The sequence below is a fragment of the Heteronotia binoei genome, chromosome 3, assembly GCF_032191835.1.
Source record: "Heteronotia binoei isolate CCM8104 ecotype False Entrance Well chromosome 3, APGP_CSIRO_Hbin_v1, whole genome shotgun sequence".
Lineage (NCBI taxonomy): Eukaryota > Metazoa > Chordata > Lepidosauria > Squamata > Gekkonidae > Heteronotia > Heteronotia binoei.
The window spans coordinates 70,079,988-70,098,124 of NC_083225.1; the positions used below are offsets into that span (position 1 = coordinate 70,079,988).

The window sequence follows — 18,137 nt, forward strand, 5'->3', positions numbered from 1 at the left end:
GGCCGTGGATGGATGTCATGTGGCGATACGCGCCCCCCCGGGGCAGGCGAATGAATATATCAACAGGAAGAAGTTCTATTCGGTACTGCTGCAGGGCACCGTTGACCATCGTGGACGATTCACCGACGTTGTGATTGGGCACAGCGGGAAAAATCACGATGCTCACGTTCTGCGTTGCTCTAACCTTATAGACCTAATGGATGCGGGGGTTTGGGTGCGAGGGAACCCCACAATCACCATCAACGGTGTACATGTGCCTCCTGTCGTTCTTGCGGACTCTGCATATCCTTTAAGACGCTGGCTGATGACACCCTATGGTGGCCATGTAGGCCCACAAGAGCTTCGTTTCAACACTGTGCACAGTCGTTGTCGCAACGTGGTGGAGAGGGCGTTTGGTCGTCTAAAGGCGCGTTGGAGATGCATTGGGACTCTTCTACCAGTGCAGCAGGAGAACATTAATTCAGTTATAGCCGCATGCGTCATCTTACACAACCTGTGTGAGGAACGTGGGCACACTGCACCTGACGAATCGGTGAACTCAAATGACAGCAATGTGGCCAATGACGAGGCGGAGCCTGACCCACCGCTCGATGATGAAAGACAGCTGCAGGAGGGAAGGCGGGTCAGAGCTGCCATAACAAGACTGATTTGGGAACGTCGTGGACGACGGAGATAATGTACACCTCACCACCTATGTGGCTACCTACATGCTGCTGATTCCAAATGTGCGATGATTTAATCTTTTCGGAGAGGGTGGTAGTGAGCTGCAGCCTTTGTTTACTTGTTGTGCATGCTGTTATAGCTGAGGGTGTCCCTACCTTAACTATTAATGCACAACAGCTGTACAGCTGATGTTGCCTACTTTTTTGCTTAAATAAAGGAAAACAATATCTCAGGATTTCAACAATAACATTACTTTATCAAAACAAACAATTAACAACAACAACAACAGCAACATTATTTCACAGCCCCCCCCCCTTGAACCCGCCTTTCCAGGCGACGCAGCCTTCGGTCAAATGCGTCCATCCGTCTTGTTAAGGCGCTGACTGTAAGTTAAGATGAAAGCAAGTCAGTGCAAAGTCCTCTGGAATGCAATCAGAGCACTCAATCATGCACTCACACGATCTATTCAAAACATTTAGCACTCACATGTAGACCGACACAGTGCCTCGATACGCCTGATGTCTCCCAGCCAGGTTTCTGCAGGCACCACAGGCTCAGGCTCTGCCACCGGTGCAACTCTGGATGGCCCTGAAACGCAATCACACCATGAATATTGGAAAATTTTAAGAATGCGATGCATTCCTCAATAAGCCTTGCCTACTTTGATTGCTTTCAGGAAACTGGAGTTGTTGCTTGCGCAGGGCTCCGAACGGAAAATTAGTATTGCAGCAGGAAGTGCAATCCTGTAATCATCTAAAACAGAGCTGCACATCATTTCAAGTTCAACCTTGCATTCAAATGCTACTGCTTTCTATCTGCAGCTCATATCCATGATCGCCCAAACCCACCTGCTTCCTCTTCAGCCGCCGCCACAGCTGCCGCTGCTGCTGCTGGTGATGGTGAAGATGCAGGCTCCCCCTGTGTGCCTCCTGGGCTACTTGCTGCTGCTTCTGCTGCAGGCTGCACAGCTTCCTCCTGTGTGCCTGCTGGGCTACTTGCACCTAAGATTTGTAACATTAATCTGTTAATACTGTGGAAACAGCAGTTCTCACCTGCACGCATATATATGATATACATTCCTGCTTATGGCCCTCTCAGTCTAACTTCCTGGCTCCACCTGTAAGCTCTGTACCTGCCACCCTCCCTCCCTCCTGCCTGCATTACTGAATGCCTTCCTCAACCCCTCACCAACCCTTCCTCAAACCCTCACCAACCCTCCCTTGCTCATTAAATGAATGCGTGAGAGGCAATATTCGCAGTGCATGATTTTAAGCACTGCCCATTTTAATTCCACATCCGCTCGCTAAGACACATATTAGGTTTTGGAGCACCTGCTCCACATCCACTCGCTAAGACACATATTAGGTTTTGTACACATATTAGGTTTTGGAGCACCTTCGGGATCACCCTCGGGATCCTGCTCCTCTTCCTGCACGGGTGGCCCTGGCTGCTCCTCCGCACCTCGTGGACGGTTGTGAACTGTGGTATGATATAGAGAAACATGCAATTAATAACACTGGGAGAAGGGGGGGGGCTTTGTGTGTTGTGCTATGATATGGAAAAACATGCAAGTGATAACACTCTTACATGAGCACATGCAAAACACTCTTACATGAGCACATGCAAGTTATGTGAGTGACAGCACACGTGTAAGGGCCACCATTGGCTAAACGGCAGTGCAATAACATGCTTGATGACCCACAGGTCTGGCTCATGATGCTTGCTAGTAAGCAAGAAGCTGCCTGCTGAATACAGGATGTGTCTGACCCAGGGGTCACTAGCAAAGTCCCTGTGGGCACCATGGTGCTTGCTGACACCTTTCCTGGTACTTACCAACTGGTTTTGTGTTATGTATATGGTTTTAGTAGGTGATTCCTGCCTGATTCATTGAAGCCATGAGAGCAGAGCTTGGGGACTTGGGAACAATGGACAGTAGGATCCAAATACCTGCTGCCCTACACTAATCACAGGCCCCCTGCCTGTTTGAGTGATCCAATAATGTGCTTGTGTGGGAACCAGCGGTTGTATATAGATTTGGCCCGTGGGCCCATACTCCAGTCTTGTTCGAGCAGCCCTATACCATGCTGCCTCTAATAAAGAGCTGTTATCACTGTTGCCTCGTCTCCTTGATGTGTCAAACCCACTATATGATATTTTGGAAAGTGGATGAGGCTAGGTAGGGCTTTTGCCCAGCAGGGCTTCTGATTGACCATACAGATTAAAAGGCATCCTTTTAAAGAGGGATTCTGCCTGAAAGGTTGAAGAGTTACCATTAGAGTTATACGTCACTTTCTGATTTTTTTAATAACACTGGGAGAAGGGGGGGGGGCTTTGTGTGTTGTGCTATGATATGGAAAAACATGCAAGTGATAACACTCTTACATGAGCACATGCAAAACACTCTTACATGAGCACATGCAAGTTATGTGAGTGACAGCACACGTGTAAGGGCCACCATTGGCTAAACGGCAGTGCAATAACAGGCATTTGAGAAGCCATGTTTGTGCACATTAACCTTCACATTCAGCTCCATTCATTGCATCGCTGTGGGGTGGGGGGGCCTGAGCATTACTGGAGAATGGGGTGGGGGGCTTTGTGTGTTCTGCTATTACTCACATTCTGGGTGCCTGTCCTCCCAGCGCGGTCTCCCCGCCAGCTCCCACAGACGCATCATTTCGTCATGGTAGGGTGTCCTACCGGACACCCTAGGGATCCCGCCCCAGGCCTGCAGGCTGGCCATGAACTCGCAGCGGAGGCGCTTGAATTTTGACCGGCACTGCTCTGCAGTCCGGTCAAACCCCCTCCGCTGCAAGCTCCTGGCCATGCCCTTGTAAATCTGCCTGGTGTTCAGGTGAGTGCTGGACATCAGCTGGTCAGCGTTGCCGCTACTCTCCGCTATGGCCAGCATAGCAAGGACTTCCTCCCGCTGCCAGAAGGTCCCGCGTCGTCTCCGTGCAGCCATAACTTCGATATAACGAAATAACGCACTTTTGATTTAGCGCAAATAGGAAATAAATAGCGCCCACCCTTCTTTTGAATTATCCAATCAGGCGGCAAAACAAAAGTCAGGTCGAGAGGGCACAAACTATGCAGGGCAAGAGCGCATAACATCTCTGTTGCATGGTTGACAGGGCGCGTGGAGGAGTGAGCTCGCACACGTCTATCCAGGAACCGAAAAGCAGTTATTGTATAAGCAGGCCCGTTCTCACATGTCTGCAGGCATTCTAACTGGGTAGACTGCTCGCTAACACGGACATTTCCCCATTTCAGCTACCCCTCCAGGCAGGGAGATGGCGACCGGCGACCTGACATGTCATGCATCCCGCCGGCCACCGCCTCCCACCGGCAGACAGGGCAGTTTGCTGAGGCGCCAGGGAGGGGATGACATACGATTGTTTGAGGAGGAAGCGGGGAGGAGTTCATGCAAATGCAATTCTGCCCATAGCTATCCCGCCCTCGCCAGGGTGCCTGGAGTTTGTTCCCCCACCACCCTCCCTACCCCTTTGGGCTAGAGGGGGAGATGGTCTTTGCGTGTTGGCTCCATATCCTCTTGTCTGGGGTTCATCTCCCTCTTGCTGACATACACTCTCTGGTTCATGTCTTCTATTCTTTGGGCTCTCATGCTCTTCCCAAAAAGTAAAAGAAAGATCTTGTGGGAAAAGGAAAAATCTGAGATGTTTTCCTGTGCCCTTGGTTTTGTTTGACAGATAACTCTGGACCTTGTGGTGATGGACCTCCAAAGCTGCCATGCAAGTCTGCACAGAGCAATCCTCCACCTGTTTGGTTGCCAGGAGTTATTCCTGGCCATTTTGGAATTCTTCCCCCCCCCCCATGCCTACCTACCCCTTTGGTCTATCAAGCCCAGCCTTTAATTGGTAAAAGATAGATGGGTTGAATAAATAAACCTTTTGGGATCATGGGGAAATGGCTTCAGGATTTCATAGCAAGCACCCTAGGACACATGTGCCATGCATTCGCATGCTCTCCCCATGTGTAGAACCGCAGATGTGTGTCTGATTATAACCTGCAGAGATTGATTGCAATTTTTTTTGGCTTACAGCATTTTATTTTTTTGTGGAAAGACTCCTAACAATGGTTAGCCTATCATTTATTTCTTGACAACTGCATTTACTTGTCAATTTCCCATAGTTTACATTTAAAAATTAAAGTTCAATAACAGATTACCTCAAAGTGCATAACAGAGAACTGGTTATAAGGCAACATGCATAGCTGTTTTCTTCTCAAAGTAATAAGTAACTAAAGTGCTTAGGAGCATCTAGGAATTTAAGCAATGAACAACAATAAGGCGGCATTCAAAACATTGAATCAAAGCAGGATTTTCAACCTTGCTCAGCAAAGCAGCATGCCATGATAAAGCGATGCAGGTTTGAAAATAATGATCTCAGGGATCACACTCCAGACATCAGCAGCACCTGCCTTGTGTCACTGTTTTGTAGGCAAATATGGAATCTTCCTCTTGGCGGCCCTACGTGACCTCTGCTGACTGCTGGACACAGTCCTCTGTGGTGCAGCAGATTAAGAATCATCATTATCACCCATTGCAAGCGCAGCTTGATTGCCCTCAAGGGGCGTACGCCTCGGTGTACCACCACGGGAGGAATATCTCGCACCTATGGCTTGTGCAAGAGGAACCATTGTGTTTGAAAGGTCCCTCAAGCAGTTCACTGCAGCGAGCACAAGAGCACTGTTGCTTTCCCTGGCCGCCCTTTCCTCTTGCCTGGCGGCCATTTCCGCCTCCCAGGATGCCCGCATCTCAGCCATGAATTCTTGGTGCTCCGCTCTTCCAGCCTCAAGCATTAAGGCGTTTTCCTTGCTAATCTGTGTTGCAAGTGTCTCCCCCACTCTCTGTATGGCAGACACCTTCTTGTGGCGTGCCTTGATGAGAGCCAGCCGGGATTTGGGTGACAACTCCGCCATTATTGCTCCAGGCGGAATACCTAAGGTTGAAAGAAAATAATATTCACGTTAATACACACTTGCCTGATGCACGGTGGAACGATGAAAGCTCACTTTTTAAAGGGAAACAAGTATGATATACTCACGATCAGGGTCTCTTTCTGGGCTCCTAGATTTGCCTGTTGAAGTGTTGTTGGGTTTTTTTGTTGCCTTCCTTCCAGATGTAGAGGGAGTTGGACCGTCCCCGGCACCGCCCTTATCCAGGACTGCAACGTGTCTCTCTGCTGTGTGAACTACAGCAGCTTCACTTCTTGGTTCTAGAGCAGAATATGAACGGAGTGTTAGTGCTCTCACTTGATTCGCAATCGTTCGTATTCGCTGGCTGCCTGGTCTGGTCTGGTAGAGAGGCCAGGCAGGGAGGCATGGTGAGCCACCCAGGTGGGAGAGCACTCTCAGCCTTCCTTGCCTCCCTTCCAGCCAAGCCCAGCCTCCCCTGGCCACCCCCAGGAAACTCCCTGGTCAACCTGGGCCAGGGGGGCTTTCCTGCCAGGGCTTTGGTGGGAGGGAGGAAAGGAAGCCTTGCAGTGCAATGAAGCAGGCTGCTAGTGCAATGTAAAAATTGAACCCATTCACATTCGACATGAAAACTCACCATCCCCAGCACTGCCCTTATCCATGACTGCAACTTGTCCCTCGGCTGTGTGATCTCCAGCAGCTTCACTTCTTGGTTCTAAAGCAGAGTATGAGCGGAGTGTTATTCCTCTCACTAGTGGTGCAATGGCGCATCTTCACTGCCTGGCTGCCTGGTCTGGTAGAGAGGTCAGGCATGGAGGCAGAGTGAGCCCCCACAGTGGGAGAGCACTCTCAACCGTTCCTTCCAGCCCGGGCAGGCAGCCATCCCATGCACCCCAATAGGTATCCTTCCTTCCCTTTGCCAGATGAGGAAAACCATAACTTTTCCTGAGTGGTGTTGGCCCTGCAAAGGCAGTCAGGCAGCTGCCCCTCAAGTGGATAGCAGGTCTTTTGGGAGGTGGGGAGAATCTGCGTTGCAGGCCTGTGTAGCTAGGTAGGATATGCACATAGACTTGCTGCATACCAGCCATCCACTGGGGTTGCATTTCTGGGGAGAAAGGTCCACTTGACTTTGAAGATAGCCATCCTTGGACAGAGAGGGAGAAATCTGCATCACCCCCACTTATAAAGCAGCTATAGAAGAATCTTAGCCAAGACTCACCTTCCTGCAGTAGAACCTCGATTTGGGTTGGGTCGCTGTCTTCCAACGAGCCATCCACAACGTCTGAAACAAGGTACACAACATCTAAAATAAGGAAATAATGCACAGTTCGGATGAAAAGTTAGCTGTCTACAGATTGGATACGGGGAGTTGATACACAAAAAAGGAATCAGGCTGACTTTTGTCTGCTTATGACCTTTTAGACAGTCCCTGGGATAGGGACCCCAAGCCTCGTGGGGCTGGAAATGGCCGCAAAGGATAAGTTTTAGAAGTATGCAAGGTATCTCTTGCTACTGCTGGCATACTCTCTGGTTCGGTTCCCCCTCTCCCAGGGCTTTACAGCCCTCCCTTAAAATGTAAAAGAAAGATCTTAAAAAGTGAAGGGAAGAATCCCACACCCGGTGGGCACCGAGAGGCTGCGTTGCTTCTCGATGGTGAGGGGGCGATACTTCCACATGGCACGGAGATCGTCCACCTTCCTAGTTGGAGCAAATTAATCTATTGCACAGTCGCGCTTCCAACAACCCCACGCTCAAATCGTTCCCGCAGTAGCATCGACTTGAGTGCGATGCCCTTAATTTTTTCTCTTTAATAAGCGCGTCTGTGGCCATTACTGCGTGATGACGAGTCGAGATTTCGATATATCGCTATTACGCAGTAAAATATAATAAATAAAAAAATGGCCGGTCACGCAGTAATCAGGACTCACCTGCGCCATCGGTTGGCTCCACTTGCACCGTCTCATCTGCAGTCGGCCCCGTGAAAAGAAGTAGCGTTTCAGTCGTTTCAGTAGGTGCGGGTGCATTGGATTCTTCGGAGCTGCGGGGCTCCGGAGCATCAGAGCTCTGCGTTACCCTTTTGGGCCACACATCTGCATCCCCATGGAGTATGGCATCAATCTCTTCATAAAATGGGCAGGTCTTCCTATCTTGCCCTGACTTACCATTGAGCCCGACCACCTTCTTGTATTCAAGACGAAGGGATTTCGTCTTGTTACGGCACTCCTGCGCAGTCCTATTGTGACCGCGGGAACGCATCTCGGAAGCAATCTCCTCGTACAGATCGATGTTTCTGTGAGACTGCCTTAAGGCTACCTGGATCCTTCGCTCGCCCCAGATGGCAAGCAGATCCAGCGTCTCATGCCTCCTCCACGAAAGACCTCGTGCAGCAGCCATGTCCCCTCGTTGCTGAGGATCGCGATGCACGCATTGCTTTTAAATGTGCCGATTCACACAGATGTGTTGCAGATGTGTTTCTCCGTTTGCACTACTTTTCGAAAAAGATCGCCTCACATACTGGAAATCTCGATACTCACATATCGAAATTTCGATATATCGCTATTACGCAATAAACTAAAGCCTTAAAAAAAAAAAAGCCGGGCACGCACGCTAATAAGCAATTTTTTCGAGTTCCTTCCTTCGATGGCGCAGTGATATGCATTTTGTTTGTGGCGGGAAGCTGGAAGCGGGAAGCGCTGTTGCGACTCAGCGACGATTGCCCGTTCAGATGCTCCAGAGCGCTCAGGAAGCGCTCAGGAAGCGTCTTGTTCCGGATTAAAAGCGGTAGCAAATTAATCCGCGAGCAAGGTGCATCAGCGTGGGACGGGCACGGGCTAAGCACGCTTGACAGATGCGGACGTGTGAACGTCCGGGTAAAATCCGAGATGCTTGCGGGCTCAACTCATGCCCGTAGTGGGGTTTTTGGGACGTCTGACCGCACCCTGGGTTTCATACAGTAAACTGCATTCCGTTAACTAGCTGTCTGAAGTGCTCTGGCAATTTCAAACAGTGCAGTTCCCCACCACCACTCTTTTTAACTGCAAGTCTTTCTTGCATTTAAAAAAAATTGTTCTAAGTTCTATAGTGCTCAACTTAAAACAATTCTTAAAAACTGGAAGAAAAACACCAGTGCAAAAAGTGAAAAAAGAGCAGAGGGGGGAAAGCTGCACTATTGAAACCACTGCAGACATTTTAAGCAGCAGACTACAGCAATTCAGAAGTGAAAATAAGAGGTGAAAATGGAAGAAAGCGGTTTACCGCAAAAAATGGCTCAATCCTGCTTTGTCAACCAGATGCAAGTGTATGAAAAGGCAAATAAAACCCATTCACTAAAATGGCTGTCTGAAATGACAGAAAAAAATCTGATAGCAACCAACTACTAAAATGAATTACAAAGGCTTTTGAAAGGGGTCAGTGTTTACCACAGGGTAGAAATTGCCAGTGTGATGTCTATTCTTATGAGGTTATAAAATGCAGCATTTTGTGAAGGGACAGACCTACAGTGTTGTCCTAAGTAGACTCAGTGGATTTAGAAGGGAATAACCCTGTTTAGGATGGCACTAATAGAATGGGAAAGAGCAGGAGAAAAGCCAGTGGATGATAGGGACCGTCTCTCCCCATATGAACTCCAGAGGGCACTGAGGTCAACGGGCAAAAATAAAATGACGATCCCTGGGCCGAGAGAGGTCAAACTCCAAAACACCAGAGCATGGGCCTTTTCAGTTGTGGCACCTGCACTGTGGAACCAGCTTCCGGAGGAAGTGCGGGCCCTGCGGAACCTCGACCAGTTCCGCAGGGCCTGCAAGACCGCCCTTTTTAGACAAGCTTATTACGATACCGACTGCTGAGTTGCTAGGATCAAAGAACCGCCATCTTTAATATTACCTTAACTGGCAGAACCAGCGCCAGAACAGTTTTATTGCTGCCAGATATATATATATAATATAACTAAATTATGTATTTTAACTTAACTAACTGGTTTTTATATGTTTAATTTTAATTGTTAAATTTAATGTTTTATCATTTATGTTAATGTATGAATTGTTGTGAGCCGCCCTGAGCCGCCTCGGCGGGGAGGGCGGGGTAGAAATAAAATCTATTATTATTATTATTATTATGGGAAAGAGCAGGAGAAAAGCCAGTGGATGATAGTTTTGTTTGTTATAAGATTTATACACAGACTACTAGCCAACAGCTTTCAAAGAAGCTTACAACACATTAAAGAACATGAAGCCGAACAAAAAAGGGGAAAGAAAAATTTTCCCCAAGGGAGAAGAAGAAGGTAAAAAAGAAAAACCAGCCACAATCCCCGAACCTCTTTTCTTCATCATAATTGCCAGTCCCCGGCTGCAATCAAACAACAGGCTTGGCACAGTCTGGCTGCACCCCTAATCTCTCCAAAACTATTTTTTCTGGAGAGGGAACAATCAGACACACTACCCTTCTTTAAAAGAAAAAACACACCCTCTTATTTGCACATGCACAGAATCACTTATTCTTCATGGGCGAATATGCAGTTATATGCATATCGCTGAGAAAAAAATGGCAGCCAGGGAGTGGAAGCCGCAGACCTCCAAATGTCTTGAACATACAACAGGGTGACTGACAGCTGGAAATGCACGGGGGGACAATTTGAGCTGTAAATACCAGACTTTCTCAGGGATCAAGGAAGTGTAGGGTAAGGATGGGGGGCCAACAACTGGGGAACAGAACAGAAGACTATGTTGATGAGTCGCCCTGAGTCCGCTTGCGGAGAGGGCGGGATAAAAGTTTAATGTAAATAAATAAATAAATGTCCGGATGCACAGCTTAAATCCAGTAGGGAGAAGGAATGACATCAGACCAAACAGCCTGATCATACCCATAGTGTGTGGCATTGGAAAACCAGCTATTAAAATAGTTTATCAGTACTATCTTTAACTACATTCACACAATAAAAAAAATGGTTCAGGACTGGACCACCACCCAAGTATCTATTGTTCGTTCCTACTAAGTGCTTTTGGAATTTACAATTAATCAAACTGATCCAGGCCATTCTGTGTTGCAGCTCTTTAGGGTAAATAGTGATGCTTATTCTCTGAAGTTTTCTCCAAACAAAACATCTGATCCTGTAGAAGTTCAGCAGACTGGATTATTTGCAGATAAGTGGTCCATTATTCACATCACAGAAACTTTCATGGAATTTGCACTGAGCTGAGATGAAAATGTACTGCTGCACAAGTTACAATATAAATATCTGACCTTTCCATATGGAAAGAAAAAAAACACCAACTGTCAGTGACAATCTGAAACTGTTTGGCACAGGTTCACCACGAGCAATCAGATCCACTTTACAATACTTTTCTTTTCATGTTATATTCTGAAAGAAAGCAGAGATTTAATGGAGAAAGATTGTCAGATTTAAATTTATAGGAAAAAAGCCAGCACCAACACACATACCAGTACAACCCATGTAGCAGCAGGACACAAAGGCAATCTAAATGTCTGTTGAAGTTTAACAAAAGACAGCACAATAAACAGTGGGCTTTGTAATCTTAATGTATCATGCTTCCAGCACTGATTTTTGCCCTAGATGTGTCAATAGTGGTTCTAAAAAACAGCAATTTCCTCTTTGTTGAAAAATAACCCCAAAATTCTATAAGAGATGGGAAAAGTAGAATTACAAGAACCTTATGAGCCGTCTGTGATAATATGACCACTTCTGTGTTAGTAGTGTTCTGTGGTCTATGCCCAAAGTGGGGGAATGCTACCAACAGGCACATGCTTATTATAATAGATCCAGGATAACAAAGATCCCTGGTAGCAAGGAAGTTCTTGATATTTTAAATTATGTGTTTGATTTCAATGCAATATGAGCATTATGGCTACATGAAAGACAAGAAGCGAAACTAGCACCTATGGATTTGAAAAGCAGACCTGGCTATCTCCTGTTTTTCTCTGACCAGTAGGTAAATTCATAATGTTAGATGTTTACATCTCAGGACAAGATACTAATGCCATGTTTCCGAGCCCATGTAGTTTCTACAAATGAACGTTCTAAGAAAATCTAAAGTGGTTTGTCTGCATCATCTTACCAAAAAAAATCTTACAAAAATGCAAAATTTACATTTCTGTTGATATCAGCTGCTAATTTGTGGTACCTGGTTGTCTCTGTGGACTCCAAGATTCTGGCTTATCACTCCTTTGCTCAGAGATTAATTGGACAGCTTTGCTTCCTTAAGATATATATTGAAAATACATCTTCCACAAGAGGTGATCCCTTCCTGTGAGCTATCTTTAGCATTCTAGTCTTTTCACTCTATGGGGAGAGTTCACAAACTGGGCAGTTAATGGTAGATCATAGAATCATTGTAGAGATGTAACACTGAGGAATTTATAGCAATTTATAGCAACTGGACTTTTATAGCAAAGGTAACCAACAGAGAAGTATAATTAACCGATCCTGAAGGATGAGCAAAAAACAGATGTTGCTTTTTGCACAATCTTTTTGGTTGTATACAAAAGCACCATTTTGCAGCTATTTTTCAGAAATATCTGCCAAAGGCGGCAGAAGTGTTTATCCATTTTGGGTGATATTTTTATCCAGAAAATATTGCCCTCAGTTTTAGTTGGTTTTGTAATCACTCAGCCAAATGTAATTGTCTAAATTTCTTTATTTCAAAAACATTCTAGACTGCCTTTCCAGCTAATATTTTAAGCCAGTTTACAAAGACAACCAAAAATAGGCGCATGTTAAAACACATTCTAACATATTATAACCCACTATGATTATCATAACAAGAACCCAACATAAATGTTCATATATCTGACTGGCTGCTATCCAAAAGCTAATCTATGTAGAAAGATCTGCATTTTCTTTGAAGCAGTAGTAATGTATCAGCCTCATAAACCATCAATGGAAGATGATTTCAAAGTGTAGGTGTAATCTCAGAGAAGGCCTTCTTCCTAGCCCACTGAGTTTTAAGTCTTGCAGTGGAAGTACAAACTATCAAAGCTTGAGGATGATCTTAACTGGGATCAAGGTTCATATGTTATTGTTTGTTTATAAAAAGAGAATAAGCTCAATATGCTAAAAGCTACCAGCCCCAATTAACAACATGCAGCTATGTGTAGTATCAATTGGAGCTTCCAAATTGACTATAAGGACCAACCCATGTAGAGTCCATTACAGTAGTTTAAACTGGACTACTAGCATCATGGCTGGAATTACTGCTTCCCAAAGGACTCCAAATTCAGCACAGCTAACATTGCTATGCCTTGCCTTTCATTGCTTTCACCAAATCTGTCAGTTTCCCTGAATTCTTTACTGCAAAGAACATAAGAAAAGTGCTAATGGATCAGACTAATTGTGGTGGTCCGACTAGCTCTCTGATTTACACAGAGGCCAACCAGTTGCCCTGGAGGGTCCACAAAAACAGGCCATAGAGGCTAAGACCTCCCCTTCATATTGCTTCCTAGCACTAGTATTACTGCATCTGAACATGGAGGCTTCCTTTAGTCACCCTGGCTTGTAGCCACTAAGGCACTTCTCCTCCGGAATTTACCTAGTCCTCTTTTAAAGTCATCTGTACTCATGGCCACCACTAAACCCAGTGGCAATGAAGTCACAGTTAAATTGCTCATTGAATATTTTATTTGTTTGGAAATTGGAATGCCATCTCTCCAGGGATCTGGCCTGAGGCAGCTTACAAAATAAAATATTTTAAAACCATAAAATAAAAAAATATTAAAATCCACTATTCAAATACCGTAGAGCATAAAATAACTTAAAACATGAAGCAAGTTTAAATGGGTCTCAATGTTTCTCAGGCTAAAAGACTTAAATTATGTTTAAAAGATCAGCCCCATAGTTAAAAAGCCTAGGTAAACAGAAATATTTTGACCTGACACCTAAAAGAAAGTAGTATGGGAGTATGATGCCCTTCTCCACTCACACAGAGTACCTAACATCCTCTTAAACCTCTTTCTCAGGTAATGGGTTAAACATAGGTCAGAACATCACAAGCTACCCTTCTTGTCTTTTCAAAAATATACAGAACCTCATGGCCGTTTCACACCTCAGATCCTCTCTCTTACTCCTAGAGGAATCCATAGACAGTGTAGCCCATCTCTCTTTAATAACCAGCCCTCACACAGAATTATTGGAACTACGGCTCAAACACAGTTCCAATTACTTGCTGCCGCCGTTTATTCATATCCTATGAATATAGACTGAGGTAGAAGAAGTAAGAAGAGGAGGAGAAGGAGTTGGATTCACTTAGAGTCTCAGAGCAGCTTACAATCTTTTCGCCTTCCTCTCCCCACAACAGATACCCTGTGAGGTAGGTATACCCGAGAGAACTCAGAAAACTACTCTTGAGAGAACAGCTCTATGTGAAGCTGCATGTGGACCTGGCTGCATGTGGAAGAGTGGGGAATCAAATCTGGTTCTCCCTGATTAGAATCCATGGCTCCTGATCACTGAATCACTACATCAAATTGGCTCTATTCAATTGTGTGTGTGTGCTTCTGTACCTTAAACATGCAGCGCACAATGTTAATCAAAACAAGAAAAAAATAATTTATGATAGGAAAGAAAGGAACAGTGTTTCACTTTCACTGAGTGTTTCACTCAGTTTGAACTGAGGTCCTATTCCTACAACTAGGATCCATTAGTTACAACTTTAATATTTTCAGCCTATTCTAAGCAGATCTTTTGCACAATTCTACTCCGTCAGACTTCCTCCTTTTTTGTCTTCTCAGCTCCTAAGTTGTTAGCTCCTCTGATACTAACTCCTAACTGTCATTTTATACTGTTGTTACCCCACCCCCCGGAACATTCTGTTGACTTTCAGTGGTTGCTTTTAGAGGAGGAACCCTTCTTCTCAACTCCTAAGTTGCCAGCTCCTCTGATACTAACTCCTAACTGTTGTTTTATACTGTTGTCCCCCCCCCCCCACCGGAATATTCTTTTGGCTCTCATTGATTGCTTTTAGAGGAGGAACCCTTCTTCTCAGCTCCTAAATTGCCAGCTCCTCTGATACTAACTCCTAAATGTCATTTCCTACTGCTGTTACCCCCCCCCCCTTTTCAACATTCTGTTGGCTCTCATTGGTTGCTTTTAGAGGAGGAACCTAGCCTGTCCATCACAAGGTGCCAGGTGAGGTGCCACCATTGAAAAAAATCTGCCTCTGGTTGCCACCAACTTCACCTCCAAACATGGGGGGCACATAGAATAAGGCTTGTGAGAAACAGCTGAACAAAGAAGAGTAAAGAAGTTTTGGGTTTTTTGTTGGTCCTTAATCTATTGCTCATCCGCTTCATTGTGTGCATGCATAATCGAATTAACCTCAATCATGTAATCCCTCCTTTTTTTCTAAACCATTGTTCCAGACTATTTAACCTTTCCCCAGGAAAAGATTTTCCTACCCATTAATCATCTTTGATCCCCTCTTCTGTACTTTCCAGCTCTTCAATATCCTTTTTGCAGTGTAGCAACTGAAACTGTATGCAGCTTTACAAAGAGGCTGCACTATAGATCTATATAAGGTCAGAGCAATATTGGCCATTTTATTTCCTAATAGTCCTCGGCATGAAGTTTGTATTTTTCACCACTGCTGCATTCTGTGTTGACATTTTCATTGAGTTATTTCATCGTAAGATCTCATCAGTATCTAATCACGCAAGCAATTTGGCCCAACATAGCCACCCCTTCCCTCTGGATCAAATGGGCACAATCAAACATGCATATATGGCGCCTGTGTCCCACTTGTCCCTACCTCATGTTAAAATGCAGATTAAATAGCCACAAGCAAATTCTGGTGGCTATCTCAGTGAAGTGCTTCCAGGTGTCAGGTCACCTTGGCATAGCATGGAAATGCATGAGCAGGGTGATCGTTCCACTGCATTTCCAGTGTGTCCTTTTCCCCTCCAGCCCCACTCCAACGTGCACTTCAGCACCCCCTTAGAACATGGCCAGGAGCATGTGTGCACTTGTCTGCTTCTGCACATGCACAGCAAGACTTAGCAAAAACCAACCCAGCCATGGGTCCGTGGTTGTGGCGCGTTAGTGATGTGAACAACCAACCACAGGGCCATGGCACTATGATGCTGGTTTAGGGGGCGCTGTCTGATTGACAGAAACCGGCCCAAACTCAAGTGGCTTAGATACTGCCATGGCAACCTACCCATCTGATCGCACCCTCAGTCTCAACCTATTCAGACTCCATTGGAATATAATTAAAGTTAGAATTTCCCCACCAGTGTGCATTACCTTTTACTTACCAACCTGAATTTCAGTTGTGACATTGTTCACACTCAACAAACTTAGACAGATTTTCCTGTAGCTCTTCAAAATCTGCTTGGTTTTCATCATCCTGAATAAATTGATATCATTCATAAACTTGGCCATTACACTGCCCAACAGCAAGGAAACCCTTTCCCCAAACTCCTCTGACCACAATACCCTATAAGTGGCTGCCTTGGGTGAAGTCATTCACAGATATCTACATTATCATAACCCACACAGTTCTTGCCAACTCATTATATACAGTTCAGCCTATTTAACTTATAATATCTCTGGCATGGCAGTATGAGGCAGGCAAAAAAGACCGCATTCAGTCCCAATCTGACAATTTGTCAGACCCCTGAAGTTAACAAACTAGTTGCATACTGCCAAATGGAGTGGGCAGGAAGGAGGATGCCAAGTAAAAGTCTGAATAGTAGAGGCAGGGGCACCTTGCCTCTCTCTTGCTCATTGGCCATGGCATACCCAGTGTCCAATGGCCCAAACATTTCCAATCCAAACTACTTTCATCCCTTCAAGGGGGCCATAGGAAAAACAACCCCAATCCTTTAAAAGGGTGGAAATAAAATTGTCATTTTACGCTGTCACTTTACACACTCTAAATCCTAGAAATGGAGCTGGTTAAAGATCAAATCAAATGTGACCATGCAAACATATCACTTCCTCAAACCTCTGAAAAATTTTGCTTGTTGGTGGCCAAAAGATCCTGCTTGAAAGTTGTTATAGGTATTCAGCAGAGTCTGTCCAGACATGCTTTTGGTTCACTACTAAACTATAGATCCTGGATAGATCCTAGCTCTTTTATGAAAAGAAATGTTTTGCATTTCTTGAGATACTGTTGGAACTTCTTGTACAAGGACACTGGTCTTTGTTCTGCACTGTAACCACTGCCACATAAATACATACATATGCAGCCCTCCCCCCCATCCTTAATCATGCAGAATATCTGACTTGGTCATTGGAATGTTTTTTTTCTGGCCATGATGCTGATACATCTCTCCAAGTGTACAAAGCAAAAGCTATTGGAAGCTCTATAAATCTGTTTTGCATTAGAACAAACAGTCCCCAGCTGTAGCAGCCACTACTACTATCTTTAGCAAACAGCTTGCCGTTCCAGATGTCACATGTGAGAGGGAGCAGGCTGCGCTAACAGCATCTGTTCTCTTATCAAAGGTTCAGTGACCATGCATACATTCATTTCAGCATCCAACAGGGATCTCCTTGACATTCCAGTTGTTCCCAACATTTTAGTAAATAAGTTTCAACTTCTTACAGTCTCATAGCCTGTAAAAAAAAGCAGCATAGATTTCAGTGTTTCACATATCTGCAAATAAATGGCATCTGCTAGGATTTTGAACTTCTTTCTCCTAGGCAGGAAATCAGAGACTGTTATAGGGACATTACTTGACAAGAGGAAGGGATATATAACATAGAATGGAACAGTAATTCTTAAATATGAGAGTGATAAGTGGGAATGCTTTGTTATTCTCAAATTGGTTAAGGGGTACTACTTTCCAGTGACAGTTTTGATTTTCAGCTACCTGCTTCTAATAAATCAGATTCCCAATTATGTTAATGTTTTACATATTGAATTCCATATTAAAATTGATGTTAGTGTGGCATACTAATTAATTTTCAGCACTCTCTCCCTCATGTCTAGAACTTAAATCTCTGGAGGTCATTCCACACATTCCATGGAATGCTGTAACTCAGTAAGGAATTGCAACCCATCCTGGCTCTTTAGTGACTGCTCCTAGAGGAGGCACATGTTATGAGGTGGGCTGCATAAAGTATCGGCAATGTATGGCCACAGGATGCTTTTATGAGGTTGGTTACATTCAGATAAGGTATTCTAGTAAAATAGGACTACAGGTGCCTCATTCTACCAGGCTGTGTGTGAACTTTACCAGACAGCTCATGGCTCAAGTCACTTGACCTCAATACCAAGTAAAGAATGTTTGAGAATAATATACAGTGGCTTTCCTCGTTCCTGGAAGGTCGGGGACAAAGGGTCGCAATTGGCGGGGAGCTATCCCGGAGGCGCACATTCGATTGTGGGGTGCCCCAAGGGGCGGTTCTCTCCCCGATGTTATTTAACATCTACATGCGGCCTCTTGCCCAGATTGCCCGAAGGTATGGGCTGGGGTGTCACCAGTACGCTGATGACACCCAGCTCTATCTACTGATGGACGACCGGCCGGTCTGCGCCCCGGAAAATCTTGACCGGGCATTACGGGCCGTGGCTGAGTGGCTCAGACTG

General features: G+C 45.2%; 1 protein-coding gene across 1 annotated transcript; it reads right to left on the reverse strand.

Annotated features, from left to right (window-relative positions):
- Positions 1-898: 898 nt before the first annotated feature.
- On the reverse strand, positions 899-7,989 carry LOC132569063 (zinc finger and SCAN domain-containing protein 29-like). The gene is made up of 8 exons (XM_060235248.1): positions 7,524-7,989; positions 6,815-6,898; positions 6,233-6,310; positions 5,727-5,897; positions 2,059-2,142; positions 1,512-1,664; positions 1,150-1,251; positions 899-1,046 (listed from the first exon to the last, which is right to left on the reverse strand). The coding sequence occupies exons 1-8, from the start codon at positions 7,987-7,989 to the stop codon at positions 958-960; spliced, it is 1,227 nt and encodes a 408-aa protein (XP_060091231.1). The 3' UTR covers positions 899-957.
- Between the last annotated feature and the right edge of the window lie 10,148 nt (positions 7,990-18,137).